The sequence below is a fragment of the Mauremys reevesii genome, linkage group 1, assembly GCF_016161935.1.
Source record: "Mauremys reevesii isolate NIE-2019 linkage group 1, ASM1616193v1, whole genome shotgun sequence".
Lineage (NCBI taxonomy): Eukaryota > Metazoa > Chordata > Testudines > Geoemydidae > Mauremys > Mauremys reevesii.
Window position 1 is genome coordinate 194,299,807 of NC_052623.1, and position 25,012 is coordinate 194,324,818.

The window sequence follows — 25,012 nt, forward strand, 5'->3', positions numbered from 1 at the left end:
TGTAATCCATTAATGTAAATGGGCATAAAGATTTAGAGTAATTTAGAGTAATATAGTGCAGAAATCACCTCATGTCTTTTAATTTGACATTAATTATGGCTGTTACCTGCTCCGACAACTTTATCAATTGATATACTGGTAGAGTCCAGTTCCTTGGCAAATTCATGGACAGCCTGATTGGGGTCCTCGTACGTATGTGGATCTACATAAGTTCTGAGACCTGGGAGTTTTACTGTTAAAAGAAGAGAGAGAAAAAACATTACTTGTTGTTAATTACTCATACCTAGGAAACCAAATGTGAGAATAAACTGCAATATATGAACCCGGCAAATCACTATAGCAATAAAAGGGCCCATTACTTCCTCAGACTGAACATGTGAAATGAGCTTCTTTTGAAGGTTTCTGAGATTTCAGGTATTAATAACATGGACATGAACTTGAAACTTGAAACTCACCTGTACTTGATAAGCTTAGTGGCTTTTTGAATATTAAAGCTCAATATCATCAAGTTCTCTCTCTGTTGAGACGCTTCTTTACACTTACGTTTTTGGGGGTAGCACACAGAGGCAAGGCCTCAAATGCATATGGTAATACTGCAGTGTAACATGAAAAGTTCTTTAAAAAGATTCCACAGAACGCTAACTTCAAACATTTTTGCTCTGAATATACTCAGACTTCCAACTGGATGCATTAGAAAAGATGCAATGTCTGAACAGAAGTTAAAAATGCTGGAAATCATTAGCACTATATAAGGATAGTGGCAGATTGTTGTTATTATTTAGCTTTAGTGACAAATAATGCTGACACCAACATCATCATATCATTGCCTTCCGCAGTTTTCTGGTCTGTGGTTATCTGTTCATCCAGGGCAAGCAGTAGAATCAAATGAATGCCTGGGACTGTATGGCTTTTAGGGGCAAGTCACAAGTTGACCTCATTATTCCTTCCAGCAGCCGGGTGGGAGAAAGGGGAAATACATTCCAGATTCCCCCCATGCCTCTGGCAATGATACTAGAGGCAAGCCCCAGCCTTATTCCACTTCCCCTGCCACTTAGTCATGGGCTGCTCCTGCTTGGGTCTGATAAATGAATACAGGGCCAGTTGTACAATTTAAGTAAGATGGTTCTTTAACAACAAGAAAAATAACCTACACACTCAGGAGTATCCTTTCCAAGTATGACCTTACAGATTGTGTCAGACCTGTGCTCCATTTAAAATATGCTTTGCAGTGGTTATGGAGAGAGAGAGAGAGAGAGAGAGAGAGAGAGAGGGAGGAGTCGGGGAGGGAAAGAGACCTTTCCAACATCAGGTAGAATGTGGCATTATTTTAACAAACCATTACAAATGTCTTCTTGCAAAGCTTATGAAACATCAATTTTAAGAAGATTTATTGGCCTCAGAACTGACAGAGAAATTACAAAAATTAGTTCCCGTGCTAATTGCCTCTAAAACAATGCAAACTAAGAGTCATACTCTGAACAGAAGGGCTGTGTGTGTATATACTATTAAATGCTGAATGTGTTTCCCTATAGGGTCAGATGATTAAAGAATCATTCACAAGTAAAACAAAAAGTAATTGGCCGTATATTGCTGTTGGTAAAAAAATCTTGTAAATGCGCCTTTCCGTCCAGGTTCAATGTATGTTAGAGGCTCCCACATACCGCCCAATAAAAATAACAATTAAAAGCTTCTGCATGGTGGGGGGTTTGGCTGCTGATTTTTAATGCTGACCCCAGAGGTTCCCAAGATCAGGCGATGGTGACTGCAAGGAGAATAATCCCTTCACACCAATAATTAAGGGCAGCCCGTATAGTAACTGGGTTCTGTCATGAAAAACAGATAATAAACACATGCACATGTGTTAAGCTGTGCTACTTTACAGCTCATTCTGTGCAAACATAATAATTCACATTTCCATTTTATCAGCATGAACTGCCCAAAGGGTAGCAAAACGTAGAAAGGGCCTAGCTAAAGAGGGCAAGGGGAGAGGATCTGAATAGGTGAAACATTTCTTGTCCTTTGAGGTACTATTATAGGATTTGTAATAAGGCTGCAGGGAATAGTTCATGGCTGGAGCTTTTTTTTAAGTAATTCAGAATTAACTGACTGAAATAGACCAGCTGCTGTATTTAAGATGCAGAAAGTTTATGACAGCCATGGAAGTTATTTTATCCTCTTGCAGTTAATACAAGAGAATTTTTGTTTCTTTGAATAAGACTGTAAAATAGCAGAAAAAAAATAAAGTTTCGACAGTCAAATGCGCGCACACAAAAAAATCCTGACAGCTATAATGTGTGTGTGTAATCAGTTAGTCCTTTTAGGATATTTCTCAGTAAATTTATCAAAGCTCAGAATACGTGACCTATTGGATTCTCACCATATCCTCAGGATCAGCATGACACTACTCAGAAAACAGTACATAGATAGACAAAGCCAAATTTAAAGCAGTATAATCCACAGGAATTTAAGTGCACTGACAAGTTTAAGAATAGTGATTGTGACATTCCATTGGAGGGAGGTGGGGTGAGAGCAAACCCTGACCTGTTATTTGTCCATGACACTTTTAGTTAATGGTGGCTTTTATTTTATAACCTAATTAAATTTGAGTGATGAAGCATTAATGTTATGGGACACACACAACTATACAGATTGTTTTAGCCTAGTTTGTTAGCTGTCAACGTGCTGCACTAAACAATCTGATATCACAGCCTGTGTGTTCCATGAAATGGGGCAGGAGGCAGAGACAGAAAGAGAGAGAGAGAGAGAGAGAGAGTGCGTGTGTGCGCGGTTATTGGAGAAGAGATGGCTCCAGACAAAAAGTATAATATGAACTACCAAGCATCAAAGGCCCCATTGTGACTGTAATTAGGAAGCAGTTCTAATTTCCAGCTAGTGCAAGAGAATACTATTGTGGGAAAAGGTCATTTAATTTTTACTTCGGATACTACTACCTACTACACCAAACCACTGTCTTAGGAGATGGTAATGTCACTGCTATGTGCAAAAGTGTACATAAAGAGGAAAGCCATTTAGCCATAAAATAAAATAACCTTAAATTGCAATTTTCTACACAATATAAATACAAGATGCCATATTTTTTTACAGTGCTGTGTTGCGGCCATCATTTGTAGATGAAGCTGTTTAAAAGCAGACTATGCACTTATTCTCAGAATGGACTAAGTGCATGAGAAACTGAAACTGTTTATGAATGGCAGCTTCAAAAACCATGTTCTTTTCTGCGAGAATCATAAACACAAAAATAACGTGAGTAATTAGCTTTAAGATGTTACAAGGGTGTCCAAAAAGAGTCCTTAGCCCAGACAAGATCTTGTATCTTTATAAATCACTATTTTGTGATTGTAAAATAAGGCCATGATCTAAAGACTATTGAGATCAATGGAAAGACTCCCATTCTCTTCAATAGACTTTGGATCAAGCCCTGAGAGCGCACAGCTAAATGCTTCACTCTTGTCAGCTGCCTTCTGTGCATTAAGACATTACACAGAACACGTTCATTAAGCACAGTGAAATCTGTAAATGACACCACACTTAGCAGGCATTCCCATCTTCAGAAACTGCTCCAAAATCTCTTTCAATAAATTCAACCTAATTCAAATCGAAGTTTATTAGCAGACCAACTTTGTCAAGTAAACTGTTTTTGTTGCTCAAGATAGAATTCACTGTTTTTGCTTTTTGCGTAGGAAAATGTTATTTAGATGTCACCAATGGTTAATAATAAAGCAGTTGAAGCTGTGCTTCACATTTCAGTAATGCACAGCTTAATTGATGTAGTATTACTAATCACATGTATCATTTGAGAACAGCCAACACTTTTTTGTTCATTACTAATCTGACCCTGGAGGAAAGAGGTTAAAACAAAGATTAATTAGTGGGGAGAACTCTTCTCCACAAAAGAAAAAAAAATATTTTCTCCCAATTGCATTTCAATTTATTAGTTTCCTTTTTATTTAATATGAAAAACATCAGTTGTCTTAGGGATTCACTTTGTAAAACAGGAAATTATAAGTCTTCAGTAACTTACAATGTCCATTACCAAAATGCAGCCTCTTCTCATCAGCACCATGCTTAGATTTGTTATAGCCACAGAATCTACAAGCAACAGAGAAAAAATATGAAGAAACATATAAAAGTTTTTATGCAAATTGCATATGGAAACGGAATAAAATGTTTTCCCTAAACAATTAAATGCCTGTTTGAAAGTTTAATGATATTTACATTCTCTGTACCCTACAGAGGAAAGCTATGTTCTCAGGGAATTCAAGGCAATTGACTAATGAGAGGATTTGGTGATTTTTGACCCCTACAGTTTAGTTCTACAATTACCTAAGAATGTGTTTGTAGCATTTTTTAACAACTACTATATGATTGGTGCTGCTATTGTTAGCAGGCTCATTACAGTGCAACAGTGCTCTGAGCTGGTAGGCTGCACACGACAGGAAGGTGAAGTCCAACTATTTTACTGCCTGACAGCATTTGATTGACTGTGCTCATCAAGTCACCGTGGCAGATGATGGAAAATGGAAGTAGGTGTAAATATGTAAGACAGATGATGAACTAACCTCCCAATCAGGACATACACCACGACTGTGAGGAGAATAATTGCTACTGCAGCTGAAATGGCAATCATTACAACCTGGCTATTTTCGCTGGAGATGGAGAATGCTGGAAAGTTAAAAAAAATGTAAATAAATTGAAAAAATGGCATTAAACACATCACAGCACACAAACCCAGGGCAGCTAACAAATTAGGTAACCACTGCTTTGTTCTGAACTTTGAAAACATCTTCCTGCCCTATTCTTAAGTAATTCTTCATCATATACAAACATATGGAGAGAAAGGGAAAGTTTCCCCTCATTGCCTTTGCAAGTTTGCAAAGGTTTTTGATGATAAAAATATTGTTGTTATTGTTATGGATGCTGCTGCTAATATCTATTATTGTCATTCCTGAGGAAGGATGACTTTTTAGGGAAGAAGTCCAAGCAACTCAATACCTATCATTACTATTTACACTTCTATAAGATACTGTAGCTGAGGATCTCAAAGGGCTTTAGTGAGCTAAGCCCCATGATGTCCTTGTTAGGCAAGGGACTATTATCCTAATTTTACATTTGGGAAGGAACTGGATGGGGAAAAATGCCTCTTCAGAATTGGGGCAACAAGTTTGTGGGCTGTTGAGCAGAGGGAAATGAAGAGAAGGAGATCTAAGATGGTAAGAATCTATAAATGAAGCAACTCACTATGAGGTTCAGTGGGGAAGAACTCCTTAGTGATGGCTCAGTTTCTACATTGAAAGAAGTCTCTATGCATTATGGACATGACCTACCTCATGTTCCACAGATTAGAGACATACAACAGGGCTTGTGTGGCCTTGGTAGCCTAGCAATTGTGATCAAATTGTGGGAAATTTCATATCTGCCCATATAAAATGTACAGCTATTACGGTGATATATATTTATAGTTGTGGCTTGTCACCTCTTCTCCAAAAGTATTGGTCTTCTTCTTTCTATTTATCTTACAGTGGCATCTTCAATGTGTACATATTTTAATCATGGTAAAAACAACCTGAAATGAACAGAAGTGATCTTTTCCCCCTTATCATTGCTACCATTAATAACTTTTTCTTGGTACTCCTTGTTTGTCAGTTATTCTAAAAGCTGAAGATCACCACAATAACCATTTGAAACTAAGTGATTTTAAAACAAGGAGCTCAGTTATTTCCCAGAATAAGAGCTGGGTGAAAAAACAGCTCACATACCTCAAACATTGAAACATGTCAAGTGCAAGACCATTTGGCTTCTTGCTAAAAGTCTGTGTTTATTTTTATGACATTGTAGTCTCTGAACAGAATGTTTCTTAAACTTCAGACTCTCAATCCTTATTACAAGTCCATAAGTAAAATTTACCACTACAGTATCTGTGGTATAATCTTGAGTTACGTTATACCTTTGGAATCTCCTCTCCCCCGCAACACACACCTCCAAATTCACAGGTATGGCAAATTAATCATGGCTGAACACTGGATAGGAATATATTTAGACAGTTGAAATTTCCCCCCAAAAATTTCATGTATACTGCAGTGGGGAAGTCTCTGGCCCAAATGTTCAAACCTGGATGCCAAAGCTTAGATACCTACATCCATATTTAGGCACCAAAATAAATTATCTAACTTTTAGAGATACCGGGCACCTGCAGCTCCTAGTAGAGACAATGTCAGCTTTCATATCAAGGGTGAACAAAGGTGGTGATAGCACTAACATTTGGATGGGTACCTCTAACAAATGACTTTTGAAAGTCACTATAAAACACAGAGAGAATAGAAGCCCTGGTTTAACAGAGCACTCAAGCACATGCTTAACTTCTCTAGTGCCCCAACTACAAATAAAGGACACATACTTGCAAATGTTTACTTATTTCAGTAGTCCTTACATTAACTGTGCCAATGACTTCAGTCAGGACACTTATGGGAGTAAAAGTGCGCCGGATAAAACCCCACAAGAGAAGAGTTAATTAATTAAATTGGATTATGTTATTACATTATTGAAAAAAATAATTAATTTCTCTTGGAACGTCTTACTCTGGATGTTTGTTTTATGCTCAGAGGGTGTAAATTGCCCCTGTGCACAGGACCAGTATAAGGTCTGTGCACTACTTTGCTCCCATGTATATGGTGCATTGGCCTGGAATAGGTACTCTGCACTCTGCAGGAAGGGTGACCATTCTGAAAGCATTTTCATTCCATTCACAGACTGAAATTTTATCTTGCAAATTTTTCAGCTGGATTTTTTTTAAATACGCTTTTTTTTTGGTTAACTTTTTGAAATCTGTCATTTTTTTTAAAAATCCACCCTGTTAGATGACTAGTCAAAACTCACAAGGCAAAATATCCCAGAAAATGATCAGTGGAAAATGGGCCATATTGCCTGAAAGGGCCAAATAACAGATGACAAATGGTAAATAAAAACTGACAACTGGGCTGAAGAAAACCAAGCTAAACTTTTCTTCTAAAGTTACTGTAAAAAAAATAAGGAACAATTTAAAAAAAAAAAGAAAGAAAATCATTTGGCAAAAAGTTTCACATTCAAGTAAAGCCCATTTATGAGTTGTCCCCCCCCCCTGATCTCTAGTTGTGCGACTCAAACTGTTTTTCCAAGCAAAAATGAAGGGGTATTGGCAGTTCAATTTTCAAACGTGGAAGAGTGCTGTACTGAAAGAGAGCATTCTAACTGCCCGCATAGGTAATTTTGCTCATGTAAAGAGTCTCATTGTGACTCACTGCAAACTATTTATGCGTGCAAAAGTAAACTGGTATTACTCACGTGACCAAAGTTATGCATGTGCATAAATGTTTGCTTGACTAGGGCCTAAGTATCTATGGTCTCGATTCAGTATTGATTTAAATGGAATAACTCATTCTTAACATGAGATACATACTTAGTATACTGCTGAATCAGTATCTAAATGCACAGCTTGTGTACCTATGTACTGATCTAAGGCCAGGTCTACACTATAAATTTATATCGGAATAACTACGTTGTTTGGGGGGGTGAAAAATCCACCCTCCCCTGCCCCCCAAGCGACCCAGTTATACCAACCTAACCCCCAGTGTAGATAGTGCTATGTCAACGGAAGGGGTTCTCCCTTCAACATAGCTACTACTCTCAGCCCTAGTCTACACTACAAAGAGAGGCTGGTGTAAGCTGCCTTACATTGACCTAACACTGCAAGTGTTTACATTAAAATGTACCTCCCACCAATGTAACATGCCCACTCCACCTCCGTGAGTGGCACGGCACTTAAGTCAATGCAATTAGGTCGATGCAGTGTCAGTGTAGACACTGAGTTCCTTACATCGACTGTTGCTGCCTTTCAGAATCTATCCCACAATGCCCCACACTGACAGTTAAATCAGTGCAAGTGCTCCTGATGAGGATGTGCACCGCTGACACAAGATTCATAGTGTGGACATGCAAAAGCAATGTAATTACTGTGGTGGCTTTAAATTGACGTAACTTAGATCAAATTAATTTTGCAGAGTAGACTTTCCCTCCTGGAGGTGGATTAACTGCACCAGAAGGAGAAACTCTGCCATCAGCATAGTAGCACCACTGCAGCGTTTTAAGTGTAGACATGCCCTTAGAATTGAAATGTAATATTTCAACAAGCTATTGCTGACCCTCTATTTGAAAACTGGGCCCAAACTTTCCTCAGAGGAGAAACATCAGGAAAGGTACATTGGACACCATAACTTTTAGTGTTTCCTTTAAAAACATCTCTAAGTCTTTAAAATTGCTCTTTTGACTTTCTAACTTCAGACAGGACCGGCTCTTTCAGTGCTAATGGAACAAATAAAATAATCACTCAACTTTGTACTTCTATAGTAGCTCCATCTAAAACACTCAAAATGTTTCATAAAGGCTAGTGATTAAACCTCATATTACAAGAGTCAGGTGGATAAGTATTGTCTCCACCTTATAAAAGAGAAAACTGAGTCACAGCATTAAATGACTTGCTTAAGGGTCACACAGAAATGTTGTGTGTACGGGAATACAACTTCGATTGTCTAAATCCAGCCCTGGGATTTAACTGAAACACCATCCTTCCTCTCCTGATTATACCAAATTCACCTCACGGCTATTTAAGGCAAGCAGCTATGCTCCTCGGTGATGAGGATAGTTATGCACTGACTTATGGGAATAGAGGAAAAATGAGACCCTCGTTCTGCTGGAGCACAGAGTTTTTACAGTTTGAAGAGTGAGGCAACAAGCTTGGAATATTATGACATTATGAGGCTGTTACTGTATCAGACTTCCTTCCGCAGCAGGAGTTGCCATCGAGCATAGGATCATATTAACTCTGGCAATGGGAATCAGATAGGACAGGGAATGGAAGAAAATATCACCTGTGCTATTTACAGTATACTCTATACAGCATATTTCAATTTTAATGGTAAACTATAAAACTATATAGTTATATTGCCCAAAAAGACACATAATAAATAGTTACAAATCACATTTGCTAAACTAAACTAGAGAGGGAATGAAGCTAGCCATTATTGGGCAGGAAAACACTTAGTCATTTGAAATAATACATACAATCTGGACTGGTTTCAAACTCAAATTTGCGGCTGTTTGTTCCATATCCAGCTGCTGTCCGGGCTCGGATTTGGAAGACGTAGGTGGTATCAGGTTTGAGGCCACTGATGGTAACGTTGGTGCCTCTCGCTCTCAGAATAGTATAACTTGTCTCTTGTTCCTGCTTTGGGGAAAGAAAACTGCTACATTAAAACCCAACATACTCCAAATCAATTAAAGCAACACCCTATTTACCACAATATTACCCAAGAAGCATTGTCAAGTTTTTTCTGTACTACAATTACGAACTAAGTAAATTTTGTGCAGCCATGCAATTTAAATCATCATGGAACTGCAGATGAGCAAGAATCTCAAATCATTAGGGATTCTTTTACCTGGTACTATATATTCTATTTATGAGACATTTTATTTAACATTTTGCTATTGCTTCGCCTATACTATTCACTTGTACTATTACATGAAAATGACAATAAAAATGTTATTTAAAACCCATAAAATCTAGCATCTCCAACTGCACCAAATTAGAAGCCAATTTAAGTCCATTTAGACCCTTTAGTGCCTTGCAGCCCTATAGCTTTGGCTCAGCTTTTACTGCTATATGTTTTACAAGTCATTTTTTACCTTTATAGCAATAAGAATACTACTCAAGAACTTTACCTTAGTTTTACACACAGGTTAATAGAACTATATAGCACTTAAACTCTGGACCTGATCTTGCAGTCCTTTCTCATGCCAAAACACTCTAAAGTCAGTGGAGGCTTTGCCTGGGTGAGGTCTGGGCTGTAAGAATCAGAGAGATCAGACATATCTGCTTTTTTTCCCTCTCTGCCACAGAATAATAGATCTATATCTATATATGTGTATATATACACTATTTATATGTATATATATTTGTGTGTATACACACACACAAAAAGCACTGTCAGAAAAAAACACCACAAATCTCTATATTAGTGTTTTATATATTTATTTTTCTGACAGAGTGTTTTGTATGTAAAAATGGACAATTTAGCGAGTTTGGGCACATTTTATACCTTGCAAAGAGTTAATTCTGCTAAGACAATGACTCAGACCCACCTGTAACCACATAGTCCAATGATTTAAACACTTGCTGCTTTATATTGTTTGTAGTTCTAAGACTGTGCTGTGCTAAAATGGTGTTTTTGGCTTCCTAAAATGGCAGCTGGTTCCCACCTCAGGAAAAGCCTGGACAGAAGCTATATATGTGCAGAGCGGTGAGGAACTCAACTGCTTTCGATCACAGAGGCTCATGTGAAACTCCTTCTTTTTTTTTTGTTTCAAAAGTTGCTTTATTGCTTGGAAGACTGCTGGGTTCACTGAGTTTTGCCAGCTGAACTGAATTTCAGGTGCGTGCTGAGAGCACTTTGCATTTACTGTAAAGTTTCACAGAGCATTAACATGAGTTTGGAAGGTACCATACATACTCATGAAAGTACTAAATTGAGTACTGAAGTATCAATACTGAGCTTGGAAACTACCCTAAATACTCTCAGGGCCAAGGCATGCTTATTTTACTCACATGAATACTTCTATTAATTAGGGCTGCCTTAGAACATATTTACACGACTTTGTAAATCCAGGTCTGTGGGACCCGAGCTTGTGGTCTTGTTGTTTCCAAGCCCACACTTGAGCGTCCACACTATATTTGAAACCTGGTTTTACATTTGCTGGGCCCAGGTATCAGAGTTGTACAAATGTCCATACTGTATTATACAGACCTAACTCAGATCCGCAGCTTGAGCTGCGTCCACACTGCAAAATGTCAGGTCTTGGACCCAAGTCAGAGTGGGACATGGCCTCCGATCCACCCTCCATCCCCTAACTCCCAAGGACCTGAGTAAAACTGATTTGCGTGGACCGAAGGGAGCTTGGTTTCAAACCTGAGTGTGAGCCTGGGCTTAATGTGAAGTGTAGACACACCTTTAGAGACTCAAATCCCAATTCACAAAAGTACTGAAGCATGTACCAAACATTAAGCATGTGAGTGATCTAATTGACATCAATAAGACTACTCACATGCATAAAAGTATGCACACATTTAAGTACCTTCCAGAATAAGGGTCTTAAATAGGACTCCTTGTGAGTGCAAATTGGACTAGATTTATCCCTGAAAAATTATCTACAAAAGCCTCTCTCATGGTCCATTTGCTTTCAGACTAAGAATGAAAAAGAAATTGGTAATTCATTTTATCTGGAACTTCTGCCCCTCTCAACAAAATAAAGCTTTAAATTAAATGTTTAAATATACAGATAAAAAAATCAAACAGTACAATAGGTGTATATATAGTTTGAATGGATAGTCAGTTTTATCTGACTAAGTTATTTCTATGCAATGCAAACTTTTCCTTATGCATTCATGCACCTGAGAAGAGAACACATGGTCATGGTTGTATTCGTTAATACCACTCAACGCTACTCAGTAAATACATGTTCAAAACTGCGATATGGTGGATATCATAATATCTTAGTTTATGGTAAACTGCACAAGACATATGTTTTATATGTCAATTTTTATGTTAACAGTAATCAAATCAGCATAACACCACACACAAGCCTTGGTTTATCTTTCATGGGGGAGGAACTTCAGAGATATTGCACTCTATTCACCACAAGCAGCAAGAATATACAAAAAGGGAGTCTTTGCCAGGCAGAACTTTAACCAAACACTCGGTTTGTTAATGAATTAAAAACTTGACCTGCAAAGTTTATCCTACATAAGCATTTCCTCATAGTATACTAGATACCATCTTTAATGGTGAAAAAATCCTGCTGCTGTTAGTATTTCATGTGCAATGAAAATTGGGCAATTTTAATCTATATTTTATTGAAGGTACTTCAGCTAAGTTTAACATTTATAGTGGCAACATTAGTAAGAGTGAAGGCTATGTTCTTTTTTCATATACATCGTTTTTATACTGTATTAGAAGGAATGTTTTATGTAACTGTTGTGGGGAGCACACATAAGGAACAAAAAGGAGTTGAAACCTCTTCAAAAGCAATATATAAATGCAATAATATCCCCCTTCATCCAGAATCTAAACTGTACACTAATATGACAGCACTTAGAAAATTCACATCACATAGCTGACCTAGCCCCCAAAATGAGGGAGCTGGAATCTGAATGCAACTTAAATCCAACTGTCTATAGCTTGCTCTCTACCCTCAAGATCACAAACCGCTTTCTCTCTCTTTCTCTTTTCTTTTTTTAAATTAATCTGCGGCACAAATGGCAGCATCACTGTTGAGGGGCACATCTATCTTAATCGAGCGAAACTGCTATTAAAACCTAGTTGCCATATATATCGATGGTAATTCTGGGGTACATTTTCAAAACAGTTTATGCAAGTCATTATGACCAACCACTGTGTAACATGTACATATGTTTATCCATATGGGAAAAGTTGCTAATTTTCTCCGCAAATAATTTTAATAACCAGACAGTTGGTTTGGAAGATATCAATATATGCCCAGGTTCTATATAGCTGTACATCAAAATAGGGCACCCTTAGGACCTACAGTAGCAAACTTTTAATAAAAGTGAGTAGACATATTGATTCAGAAGATCTATTTGCATTAATGAGTAATTGTGAGAGTAAGGATTTGCAGGACTGAGCCTGCCACAATTCAGCAAAGAATTTAAGCATGTGCTTAACGTTAAGCACATGTATCTTTCCACTGATTACAACAGGACTACTCACATGCTTAGCGTCAAGCACATGCTTAACTGGGGCTTTATTTTGTTCTACTCCCGTAGCTGTGTTGGTTTTACAATGTCAATAATGGGGGAAAAGTGGTAAAAATTCACTTTTAACACTTGTGTAGCCAGCTTGCCAAGAGCTAAGTATTTGTATAGACAAGCCCTTTGTTTAATTCACTTGAATTAAACTAATTCAGAATAAGGTACTCTTATTCTGGAATAAGAGTGTCCACGCATGAAGTTAATCAGGAAGAGATATTCAGATTTAAATCCACACCCTTCTTTATTCCAGATAAATTTGCATGTGTGGACAAGCCCTGAGACTTCATTATCTTTACAAAATATATGAGGTATCGACAAACCACTTAAAATATAATACTATTGTCAAAATAAAGCAAAGTATATTTAGTGATGCACTTCCCTAGTTTTATTTTCTTCCTTTGCATGTATTCATTTATTCACTAATTAGCAAAATTCAGTCATTCGCAATGGGTCTCCCAGTCTTTATTGGAGAGATGTAAATTGTAAACAAGACACTAAGCAGAGAGATCTAATTCCTCTCAATTCGCATTTTTGCAAATATTGTTTATGCTGCACTGAAACACCATCTCATTAGTACATGCTTATATGAAACATAATATATTTGAGTAAATACAATTGAGAAGGAAAAGGCTGCTTTACATTTCACCTGTTTTAATCTCTACACTAACTTTGGAGCATTCTGACATGAATTTGATGCACAACACTACTTACCAACTTATTTCATATTCTCATCATATTCTCCCTATTATTATTATTATATTAAATTGAACAGTGTCAATATTTAGTTGCCACTGTGAGTGAATGGGTGCATCCTACCAACTTTAGTGAAGGGAAGAAGAAATTATTTCATTACACACACCTCCCCTTCAATCCTTTCCTCCCACCTTTTCGTAGTACTTGACCTCGTAGTCCAAGATGATGCCATTAGGCTGCTCGGGTTCTTGCCAAGACAGAGAGACACTATTTCGGGATGTCCGGTCTTTCCTAATTATTGTGATGGGGGACGGGGCTGTAAGGAGAGGAAGGTAGGGGAGAGAAAAAAAGCAAATGGAGTTTATCACTGTTCTAATCCTTGGCAAGGAGGTATTGTTTCCATTTAAAAGACTCCTGAGTATAGGCCTGGCCCTGTATCAACACTCAGCAGCTGTATTATAGTCTTGGTACACATGTCTTGAAGCATACTGGCCTGAAGGAAAGTGAGCTGAGACTTTCTGTTACTGGTGGACTAGTGGCAAGACAGCAGATGTTTTCAATCTGCTACTATAATGTAAGCAATAAAATACATCTGATATATTAAAAAAAAAAACCAAAATAACGGTACTACCTATTTGTTATAATGTTGCAGCATTATTATTACCAGGCTTCGCAGATCATTGATAACATTTTCATATGCAAGGCTATGACAGGACTGGAATACATTACATACAAGGAGTCTCGTGGTATCCATAGTTAATAATAATCAGCAGTATATTGCGGAATACATCCTTTTTTATGAGAGTATTTGGTAAGGATTCCCCTGGTGCAAATTGTTCCCACATACATTGCATTTCCTTTACAGTGTTCCTTTTAAAATAAAAAAAAAATCTAAAATGCAAAGTACATGTGATTAAACTTACACTGCCAGTAATTTTATTTCTGAGATACATTAATCACAAGTATGGATGACAAGCTATGGCATGCCACCCACTACTCCACCATCCAAAACCTGGAAGTACTAGAGGTCTGGCAGTAAAAATCCTGATCTCATGAGATTTCCAACATAAAGAATTTCAATTAAGCTTCAGACCACCATTTTTTGGATGCTTTTCCAAACCAGCGCTGAAATCCTGGACTCTTGAAATCTAAGGCAAAGCTTCCATTTACTTCACTGGATACATTTGGCCAAAGATTGGCCATCATCAGGTAGGAGAGGTCACTCAGCAACTATGATATTTTTGCTGTTGGTAGATTTGTTAGTTTCAGCTATTATCCATTCCCAAGTATTAGCATAGTGCTGTTATGGTTGGATTTCCAATGCTGCAGGAGAACTTCTAAATGCCAGACAAATTGTTCTCATAAAAATTAAATAAATAAACCAACCCCTCCATTTCTAATCATACTTGATTTTGCTAAACTCTTTAAAGGACTGGAACATTGAAAAAATATATCCACCCCAGCCAAATGTATGTACTCTATATACTGTATTTTTATATTCAACCCTTTTCTTTGCAATATACTCCCTAACAACATTTGCATTTCAGAAATATTCTCTCTTCATTCAAATTTAAGTAAACCTTTATCTTGCAGCAATTACACTATTAATGAGCCTGGGGTTTTGGAGGATGGGGGGGAGGGGAGGTATATCTTAATTTTACTTACATTGACCACATCTACAAGCTCATTGTGCTTGTTGAAAAGCATTAAGCGAGGTATATAGGATTGGTTTGTAATGTATATCCTTGGGTAATTCCACACTTCCATAAGTATAGGCCACTGCTAGAGGCAAAGTATCAGTGTGATTAGCCTTTTGGACTGCTGTAGTATAGCAAGTGCTATGTTAAGTCAACCCCTCCTGCTTGCTGCTTTTATGCCCTTGTAAGTAATTTTTATGCCCTTCTAATTAATGGTATTTGTTATTTTTGTATTTGAACAGCATATCAAGCCCAGTACCCCATCTGGTAACATTTCCCATTAAGTTAACACTCACAAAAATTATTAATAGTTAATAAATGATTAACAGAAATGGCTTTTCTCTAATAAATTATCATAAAATTTACTATAATTTTTTGTTGAGACAGACCTAAATAATTGTATGTACTTCATAAGTGCTGTGTTAAAGCTTTCTTATAACAGTGTGTTAATTATTTTAAACTTATTTATACATCTCTATGGATGTTACAAGTAACACATCTCACACCAGTTTATTAGAAAAGTGTTCGCTATATATTTATCAATAGCAATTTACATTTATACAGCTCCTCTCTATCCTATGGATCCTGAAGAATCTTAGAAACTATATATACATAGCAGTTAACTGGTACGTGCACCGGTACTTGTGTGGAATAGATGGGAGGGAAATTTTAATCACAGCAAAAATACTGTTAGACAAACTTCTTTGACGGGGTAGCAGGCCTTGTGGATGGGGGGAATCGGTGGATGTGGTGTATCTTGACTTTAGTAAGGTTTTTTATACTGTCTCGCATGACCTTCTCATGAACAAACTAGGGAAATATCACCTAGATGGAGCTACTATAAGGTGGGTGCATAACTGGTTGGAAAATCGCTCCCAGTTATCAGTGGTTCACAGTCATGCTGGAAGGGCATAATGAGTGAGGTCCCACAGGGATCAGTTCTGGGTCCGGTTCTGTTCAATATCTTCATCAATTATTTAGACAATGGCATAGAGAGTACACCTATAAAGTTTGCGGATGTTACCAAGCTGGGAGGGGTTGCTAGTGCTTTGGAAGATAGGGTTAAAATTCAAAATGATCTGGACATACTGGAGAAATGGTCTAAAGTAAATAGGATGAAATTCAATAAGGACAAATGCAAAGTACTCCACTTAGGAAGGAACAATCAGTTGCACACATACAAAATGGGAAATGATGCCTAGGAAGGAGTACTGCAGAAAGGGATCTGGGGGTCATAGTGGACCACAAGCTAAATATGAATCAACAGTGTTACGCTGTTGCAAAAAAAGCAAACATCATTCTGGAATGTATTAGCAGGAGTATTGTAAGCAAGAAACAATCCATGCTGATTAGGCCTCTACTGGAGTATTTTGTCCAGTTCTGGGTGCCACATTTCAGGAAAGATGTGGACAAACTGGAGAAACTCCAGAGAAGAGCAATAAAAATGAAAACATGACCTATGAGGGAAGATCAACAAAATTGGGTTTGTTTAGTCTGGAGAAGAGAAGACTGAGGGGGACATGATAACAGTTTTCAAGTACATAAAAGATTGTTACAAGGAGGAGGAAGAAAAATTGTTTTTCTTAACCTCTGAGGATAGGACAAGAAGCAATGGGCTTAAATTACAGCCAGGGTGGTTTAGGCTGGAGATCAGGAAAAGCTTCCTAACTGTCAGAGTGGTTAAGCCCTGGAATAAATTGCCTAGATAGGTTCTGGAATCTCCATTATTGGGGATTTTTAAGAGCACGTTGGACAAACACCTGTCAGAGATGATCTCGATAATTTAGTCCTGCCTTGAGTGCAGGGAACTGGATTAGATGATTCTATGGTTCTACAGATCTTTAATGTCCACACAAAGTACTGGTCTCATCTGAAACATTCAACCCACAGCATATTACTTGACTACAGCTGGCTATCCCAGGATCTTGAACCTAACCTGCCAGGAAAACGAGGAATTTGAAATCTGATGTTTAAACTACTAAGCTGTCCCTTCTCTAAAAGGGTTGCAAATGTTATTTCATTAAAAAAATATATTAACCTCCAGCTCCTGCAGAAACAGCTTATCTAGTTTGGGAAAGGGTTATTTGTTTTTGAATGATAAACTGAATTCTCAATGTTTTGGGGCAGAGAAAAATATAAAGAATAATAAAGAGCAATTTACTTTCTAAAGAAATGTTCTGTCCATTTTCCATATAATCTCGGCATGGGGTTTCCAGTCTGTTCTTGGAAATAGGGGACAAGTTTAAGCTTCTTAGGTCCTTATTCAGGAAATCATCCCTATTCAGGACACCACTTAAGCACATGCTTATGTCCACTGCAGTCAATGGGACTTAAATGCATATTTAAAGTGAGAAGAGGCAGTCAAAGGTAATTGACAGTATAAACTATTTTAAAAAAGAATGAGAACATCAGTCCTTAGGTCCTTCAAATAACTGTAAGAGGTAGAGATTGAGGCTCTCTCTCCAACCTGCACATTCTCAATAATTAGAATAACTTCAGACTGAAGAAAGGTGTATCCTATCAGCAGGACCAGCAGAGAACAGCTTCAAATTAAAAATAAAAATCAATTTTTTAACATGTCATTTGGATTTTACTTTCTTCAAATGCTGACGAAAACATGCAGTGCTAGAATGTTTTGAATATACTTTGTCAATGGAGACATTTTGGGTTGATGTAAACACAGACAATTTTATCCGTATAGTTTGCTAAAACAGGCATTTTGTGAACTGATTGTGTAAACATTCATTTAACACAACTCAAAGGTAATCTAAATGAAACTGTTTTACTTAGGAAAACGTATATAGATTTCAAGGAAAGACTGTAGGAAAAATGTTTAGGTTAAGACTTGTAATAAACGTCCACTGAAAACCATGTTAAGACTGCCACGGGAATCATTGGGTGTTGGATAAAGCCTCATATATCAGTGTTCCAATGTTTGTATTGATGGTGTGATGTATCTATGATCAACCTTAACTTTCTCATAATGTAGGTTTTTTTGTTTTTTGATAACAATCTTATTGCATATGTACATCGCGAGTGAGTACTGAGAGATTAATTTTCCTTCATGAGTAAGGATGGATGTATATTTTCAATACACATGTGCAATGTATATATCCATAAAATTATTTGTGTATATACTGTATGACTGGTTCTTGACCACTCTACTCAGTTAACATGCACAGACAGAACTCCCAACACTAGGGGAACTCAGACAAAATGCAGTATAGGTTTATTGGGGAAATGTACTTTGTGCATTCAATATTGTTAGTTGGACTTTTGTGGCAACTGGGGACATGGATGTTGAAAAGGTAACAAATTGTATGGACTGCAGTGATCCAGGGAGCTTAAGCTCACAAGTGTAAAAACCTCTTCACTCATAATGTTAAAAGTGCAAGCAAGTAACATGAAGGGTCTAGCAGAGAGGACAATAAAACTCTGCTGAAATTGATTTCCCAGAGAAACTGACCCGAACAGATCATTTGTTTTCCTCCAGTTTAATAGCAGCTGTATATAAATCTCCTTATTGACGTTTTTATTTCTTGGTTATTGTTTTCATATGTGACTGGTTTACAGATGTATATACTGTAAGTGAAATTTCCATGTCCTATGAGAGGGAAAGTTCAGAATTAACTCTGGGAAGCCATGTATATGCAACTGGTGAAATGTTTAAAGCCATCTTGTTTCTTGTTTAGTCCTGCTGGTCACAAATTACATTTTATTAAAAATCTCAAAGTTATGTAGGATTTAGATCTAAAAAGGGTTCAGGCCACTGTCTTCCAATGGCGATGCACTCACTTATATCAGGGCTGAAGTTGGCCCTGTATCTTTAAGGATAAGGCACTCTAAGTAAATTCAAGTAGAATGGATGGAAAATTAGTGCTTTAGAGAGGATTTGTTCAAGAGTGGGTCTGAGGCATAGGGAGTGGTGCACTAGCTAGTTAAGAATGTTCCCTGAATGCAGGTTTTCCCCTGAACTATTTAAAAAAAAGACTTTTTATTTATTGTGATCTGATGACATTATTACCTAATCTTGACTTTATAATCTGAATAAACCCCACCCCATTCCCTATAGAGACTATGTCCCCTGTCTCTATAGGGAAGCTCTATAGAGATTGACATGGAATGATGTATTTTAAATAGATTTAAGTTCTTACACTAAGGGTTTGGGTTGCTTGGGTAATGAGATACTGAGCCTCCACTCTCAACACCACTTGTTCACTTTCATCCCAAATCTGTAGTGACAAAAAGACACCACCAACTGGAGACTGTTTGCTGGTCTATGCAAAATGAGTTGGTGATCTTAGCCCAGTTCTCAGAGTGCCAATGTCCAAATCACAAAAAAACCTACCACCCATCACTGGCACTACCGGCACCCTTGCTAGAAGTCCCACTGGAAAAACCAAGGACTGAATGGACATGAAGAAAAAACTGCTTTTCCACATGTATGCCTCACAGAATACAGAAGGCACGTTCATATCATAGAGCTATCTGGGGAAATCTGCGTGCTGCCAGTGCTACATGGCTAAATAAAAAGCTTAAGTGTTTAATCTCAGTCAAGCATCTTTCACAAACAATTCTCTCTCTCTCTCTCAACAACAAAAAAACAAACACCATTTTTTTTCTTTCAACCAGACTTTACAGCAAGGAGAAACCAATACATGGATGGTTTTGAGCCTGGGCTCTCACAATGTTGGCTTTATCAACATACCACTAACAACCAGCATTCTATTTGTTGGACAGTCAAATGTACTGGCAGTGGAGGCACATCTGCATATCTCAATAACTTCTATTAAAATTCTTTCTTTATGAAACATTGCATTTCTCTTTAGATTTGTGACTCCCGCCCCATCCTAGGTTGGTATCTAACAATGGTTTATTCTTTAATATTGCTTATAAAAAAGCAGGAGTTGAAATATTTTTAATAAGGAATTTTCTTTGATTGCATTACAATGTACTCTCTTAATGAAGTGCAGTTAAACATGCTGCCACCATATATAATGTTTTGCTAGAACAAATAATTACAAGGTTAAGCGCATTCCAAAAAGGGTACAAACTGAGCATTGTATCAGGTGCCTCATAAGGCTTGTGGAAGAGAAAGGAAATAGTTTTATTTTAATGACATCTTTGGAAACCTGCTAAACCCTACACCTCCCTCCCCCAGATACAATCATCCCACTCTTGAATGTGTGCACAGACACAGTCCTTTACCCTTTAATCTCCAGGATATGTAGTTAAACTAACATTGCACTTTTGTATGTGTTTTTGCACCTTTTGTTTAAGTTACTACAGACTCAATATATTTTTATGACGTGCACTGTGAAATGTCATCTGATTCTGTAGAGTCATTAAGCGATCGTCAAACCAAATAGAAATTCACCCTTCTTGTCCTCTCTTTTCTCCAGAGGACTGGAATTTGGGACTGTATGAAGCCCTGGGTCCAAGAGCATCATGTCAGGATACAGTGCTCTTACCCTGGATCTGGATCAAATCTTTGGTGGGACACACTCGGGCGTATGTAAAGGGTAATGGTTTCTGACAGAGGGCTGTCAGGAATGAATGGTTTACACTAAAAGAAAACAGAAAGATCCAATGGTAGGAGGAGGAAGAAGAGATGTTAGCAGGGGGCATGTTAACTTTGGAAGACGTGGAATTCAAACCTGGATTATAAGGGGCTGGTTTTCATTGTATTCCAAACCAGGCTTTTTGTCTTAAAATCCTGTGGCTCTGCTTGTTTTTTTGTTGAAGTCAGTCTCCACTCCTGAGAATAGGCACCTGGGAGGAAAGCTTTCTCTGGGAAGCCTTTTGCTTTTGGACCTTGCCAGCTAATCTGCAACTTCTGGGACAACGTGGAATAACAGGTTCTGTTCTGGACACGTGTGACATTCTACAACAATGTTACACTTAAGCTGTTTATTTTGGACATTTTTAAAGGAACTTTTGCACTGCATGGATGGCCTCTTGCATCACAAAGAGGAAGGCTCAAATGTATTCTGCAGATGAGAGGAGTATAGCGCTTGGCTGCAGAGCCTGGGATGACAGCAGGCATTGCGCAAATGACAAAGAAAAGAGGGGAGGGCAAAGAATGTAAAGGGGAAAAAAAGAAGCTCCAACAGGAACTGCACTAAAATACAGCTGGTTACTTTCACTCGTAAGCACAGAGGAAAGCCACGTTCTGGGCAGCAGCTGTCACTGGACAAATGAGTATCAGGGGTAATTTCTCACCATAACGATCCATTTTTAAATTAAAAGCCAGCTTTATTAAGTTTTGCATTTTCACATCCTCACCTCTCTCTCTCTATGTTTTTGCTATCTCTTTTTAAACACCTGCTGCACTACAGGCAAAATGTTTGACTTACTCATATGCTTAACATGTGGGTGATAAATCACGGACACACCATGTCCATTTGAGAAGTATCAGGCTGCACAAGGCACTCACTAAAGAAACTAAAAAGTATGGTTCTGTGGCATTCACAGTTATTTCACAGAGGAGGGAAACCTCCCGTATGCTTTCATAAGGTTTCAGCCTGAGGTACTCGTAACAACAATGTTATTCTTTCTATTCTCTGTATGAAATGGGAGGGGGCAAGAAGGAGGGAGAGGAAGCTTCTCAGCACTTCATATTTTCACTCAATATTTTTAAGGCTATATCAATTAGCCAGCCAGTTTAGCTTCCCCTGCCCAACCCCACTGTCAGGTTACTTCATGCTTTCCTATAGTCTTGTGCCTCCTGGTGTGAGCTTTCAGGAAAGAGGGAATTATTCACCATGACTGCAACACCAACTGTCAGATGCTTACTAGGCTATTGCTCTTCGGGAAACTAAGTTATCACCTCAGTTGGAAAAATCCCTCCAATTTCTTAGAAATGTCATTAAGAACTACTTGTGTGTGTATGCCAGTATCTTAAACTGAACTCCTGCCCTGAATGGGCGCTGTTGGGTTAAGGATTTCTGAGACAAACATCTTTTTTGTTCTGGGCAGCAGACCTGAAGTCCTTTAACTGGTCTGCCAGCAAACGTCATCAGAACAGCTTCAGTCTTGTTCAGAATATTGGGGCACGTAGTGAACAGAAACAATCTAAAAATAGTATGAAATCTTAATTATTTTAGAGACATTATTCTCTTTTCTTTCACTCTGCTTCTCCACAATTCTTTGTCATTTCATGGTTACACCAATGCAGATGAATTTTCAGTTCTTACATTATCTCTGAATGGCACTATTCTTGCACAGAGCGGCTGCCCACCAGCTTCAGCTTTAAAGGATCTAATCTGCATGAGCTGCTAAACTGCTTGCACTGGTAAACTCCAGTTAAAAAAATGCAACCTGCTCTGGACTTAAATGCTTCAGGCTGAAAGCATTTCATAATAAATGAAAGGTGACTTCCACTCTTCTAAGCACTTCCAGGAGAGATGCCGGTGTCCAAACTAAACAACCCTACAGCCTTTCATTTTGAGCCACCTCTACCACTGGCAGGTTGGAAACAGTTACTCGGTGTCAAAAGTCTACAGAATAAGTTTGGATTTCAGAGTATGCCAGTCTACAAGAGTCTGATGAGGTCGAGGAGCTTTAGGGCTTGTCTACGCTACTGCCTAAGTTGATGCAACTTACATTGCTCAGGGATGTGAAAAAACCACTCCCCTGAGCGACATCAACTTACAGCACTCTCCTGCCGACATAGCTTCCGCCTCTCGTTGAGGTGGAGTAATTATGTCGATGCAGCTGCACCCATGTAGTGTGGTAGTGAAGACAAGTCCTCAGACTCACATGAACAATAAGGCCTACAAACCAAACTCTATATAGGATTTCCAACAAAAGAGGATTCACAGATTTAAATCAATAATTGTAGTTTAATTGAGGAGGATTTTATTAAGTCCTGCATATTTTATGGACACAAAACTCCCCTTGGCTGCCGTGGGAGTTTTGAGCATACAAGGAATGTTGGATTTGGCCAGAAATCGGTAGAAGGATGTTTGCAGTGTGGATCAAAGAAACAGGTAGTTTTAGAATTGTCTTTCTAACTGACCAGGCTTGCAAGCTGTCTAATAAAGACAAGCTTCAAGAGGCAATGCAAGTTGTAATTTTTTTTTTTTTTTTTACAATTCAGACATATAGTGATTGCCTCTCTCACCAATCATTCACCTTGCAATATTAGTGCTTTTGCATTGAAAGAAAAAATAATAAGATGAATAAGGGACGGTTACATGTTTAGCCTGACAATAAATATTCTCCTTGCTGTAATTTATTTCTTTTTTATTATTTTAAATAACTGAGAAGTTTACACAGAGATCCTCAGTGTCACATGACCTTGCATTTAGAACCTAAAGAAACGCATACTAAAACATAAATGGATACGTGGATCAACGTTGTTGATGATTATCCATTGACATCCAATCTACCATTCCAAAACCTCCACTTAAAAGGTAAGGAGGGTGGGAGTCAAGGCGTGGGAGATGGTGGACATCGGTCACAAGCTCCATATTGGAACTTTCTCAGAGATGAGCAGAGTTCAGACCCAAGCTGTTGTTTGGCACACTGAAGAGATCAATGTCAGCCATAAAGGTCAAATCCCGGGCATAGCTTCCCAAAGGTTTGTGGGGACTGGAATCAAAGGCTTGGAGGGGGATCATCTCTATCCAATAACAGTGGGAGCATGGAGGATGCTCCTACACTTCCCTTTTTGCATTGCTACAGGATGCGTGTTTGAGTTAAAATGATCCTTCAGCAGCCCCGGGGCTGAACTGTAAAACACATTTGAAAAGCGTAAAATCCTTATTTATGCCAGGAATGTTTGAAACTCAAAAGATAAATGTCATTCAGAAAACAGGCATGTGCTAGGTATCCAATATGTAATGGGGCACAGCTGTAATAACAGTCACTGAACCACAGGCTCCCTACATCATGTCATTAGTTGACTTTTAATAAGTCTATCTTCTGGTCCTTTTTATAAGGGCCATTGGGAAAGAAAGAAATATATCATGCACCAAACATCTGTGGCTTTGTCATATTGTGTCTCCTAAAAGATATATCTACTTAAGGGACCTGTCTTAGGATACAGATTGTAAAGTGCATACAACCATTGCTAAAAATTGATTATATTTAAACAGAGAACATCATACATTGTATGTGAGTTGCTAAAGACTGTATGTTAGTGTTATACAAAAAAGCATGTTTTTGCATCAGGCTCTAATAGTTCCTAAACATAATCTAAGGTACACGTCTGACATTTCTAAGAGCGCTAAAGGCCTCACTCACTGCAATATATCTTATACAAAGCTGCCTATTCCCTCAAGCCACCAGATACAAGGAAGGCAAAATCCTAACTCTGAGGTGATTTGAGGAGTTTGCTCCAGATGCCCACTGGATTTCTGCATTGTAATAAGGTTGTAAAACAATTCTTTCTTTTTAAATGGTTGTTTCCAAGGTGAAGTCAGAGCTCGGATAGTAGTTTGATGATCCGCACTTCAGAAAAGTAAGGTGTAACCCATCCAGTAGGTCTCTATCTGCAGCCATTTATCCCCTCTGCTCTGCCAGCGATGCCAGCCTGGATATATCCATCAGTTTTGCCTTCAAGCATCTCTGCACGTTTTTTCATACCAACCTCTTTGCTTGGATACTGTAGTTCACCAAGTCACCAGCTCTCGTCTTCCAAATCCTTCCTGAAAACCCATTTATTTTGTGTTCCAAACTTCAAAAAGTTGATAATTCAAAAAAATGTTATGAGACACACAAACAGGTTGAATACCATGTAATC

The 25,012-nt window shown here is 38.1% G+C and overlaps 1 protein-coding gene across 1 annotated transcript in view; it reads right to left on the reverse strand.

Moving 5' to 3' along the window:
• EPHA3 (EPH receptor A3) overlaps window positions 1-25,012 on the reverse strand; it is a 773,721-nt gene that overhangs the window by 57,713 nt on the left and 690,996 nt on the right. Inside the window, exons 10-14 of the mRNA XM_039481726.1 lie at window positions 13,759-13,883; window positions 9,115-9,277; window positions 4,581-4,683; window positions 4,043-4,110; window positions 107-232 (exon numbers count right to left, since the gene is read on the reverse strand). Coding sequence (XP_039337660.1) covers window positions 107-232; window positions 4,043-4,110; window positions 4,581-4,683; window positions 9,115-9,277; window positions 13,759-13,883 — 585 coding nt within the window. The remainder of the gene's footprint in view (window positions 1-106; window positions 233-4,042; window positions 4,111-4,580; window positions 4,684-9,114; window positions 9,278-13,758; window positions 13,884-25,012) is intronic.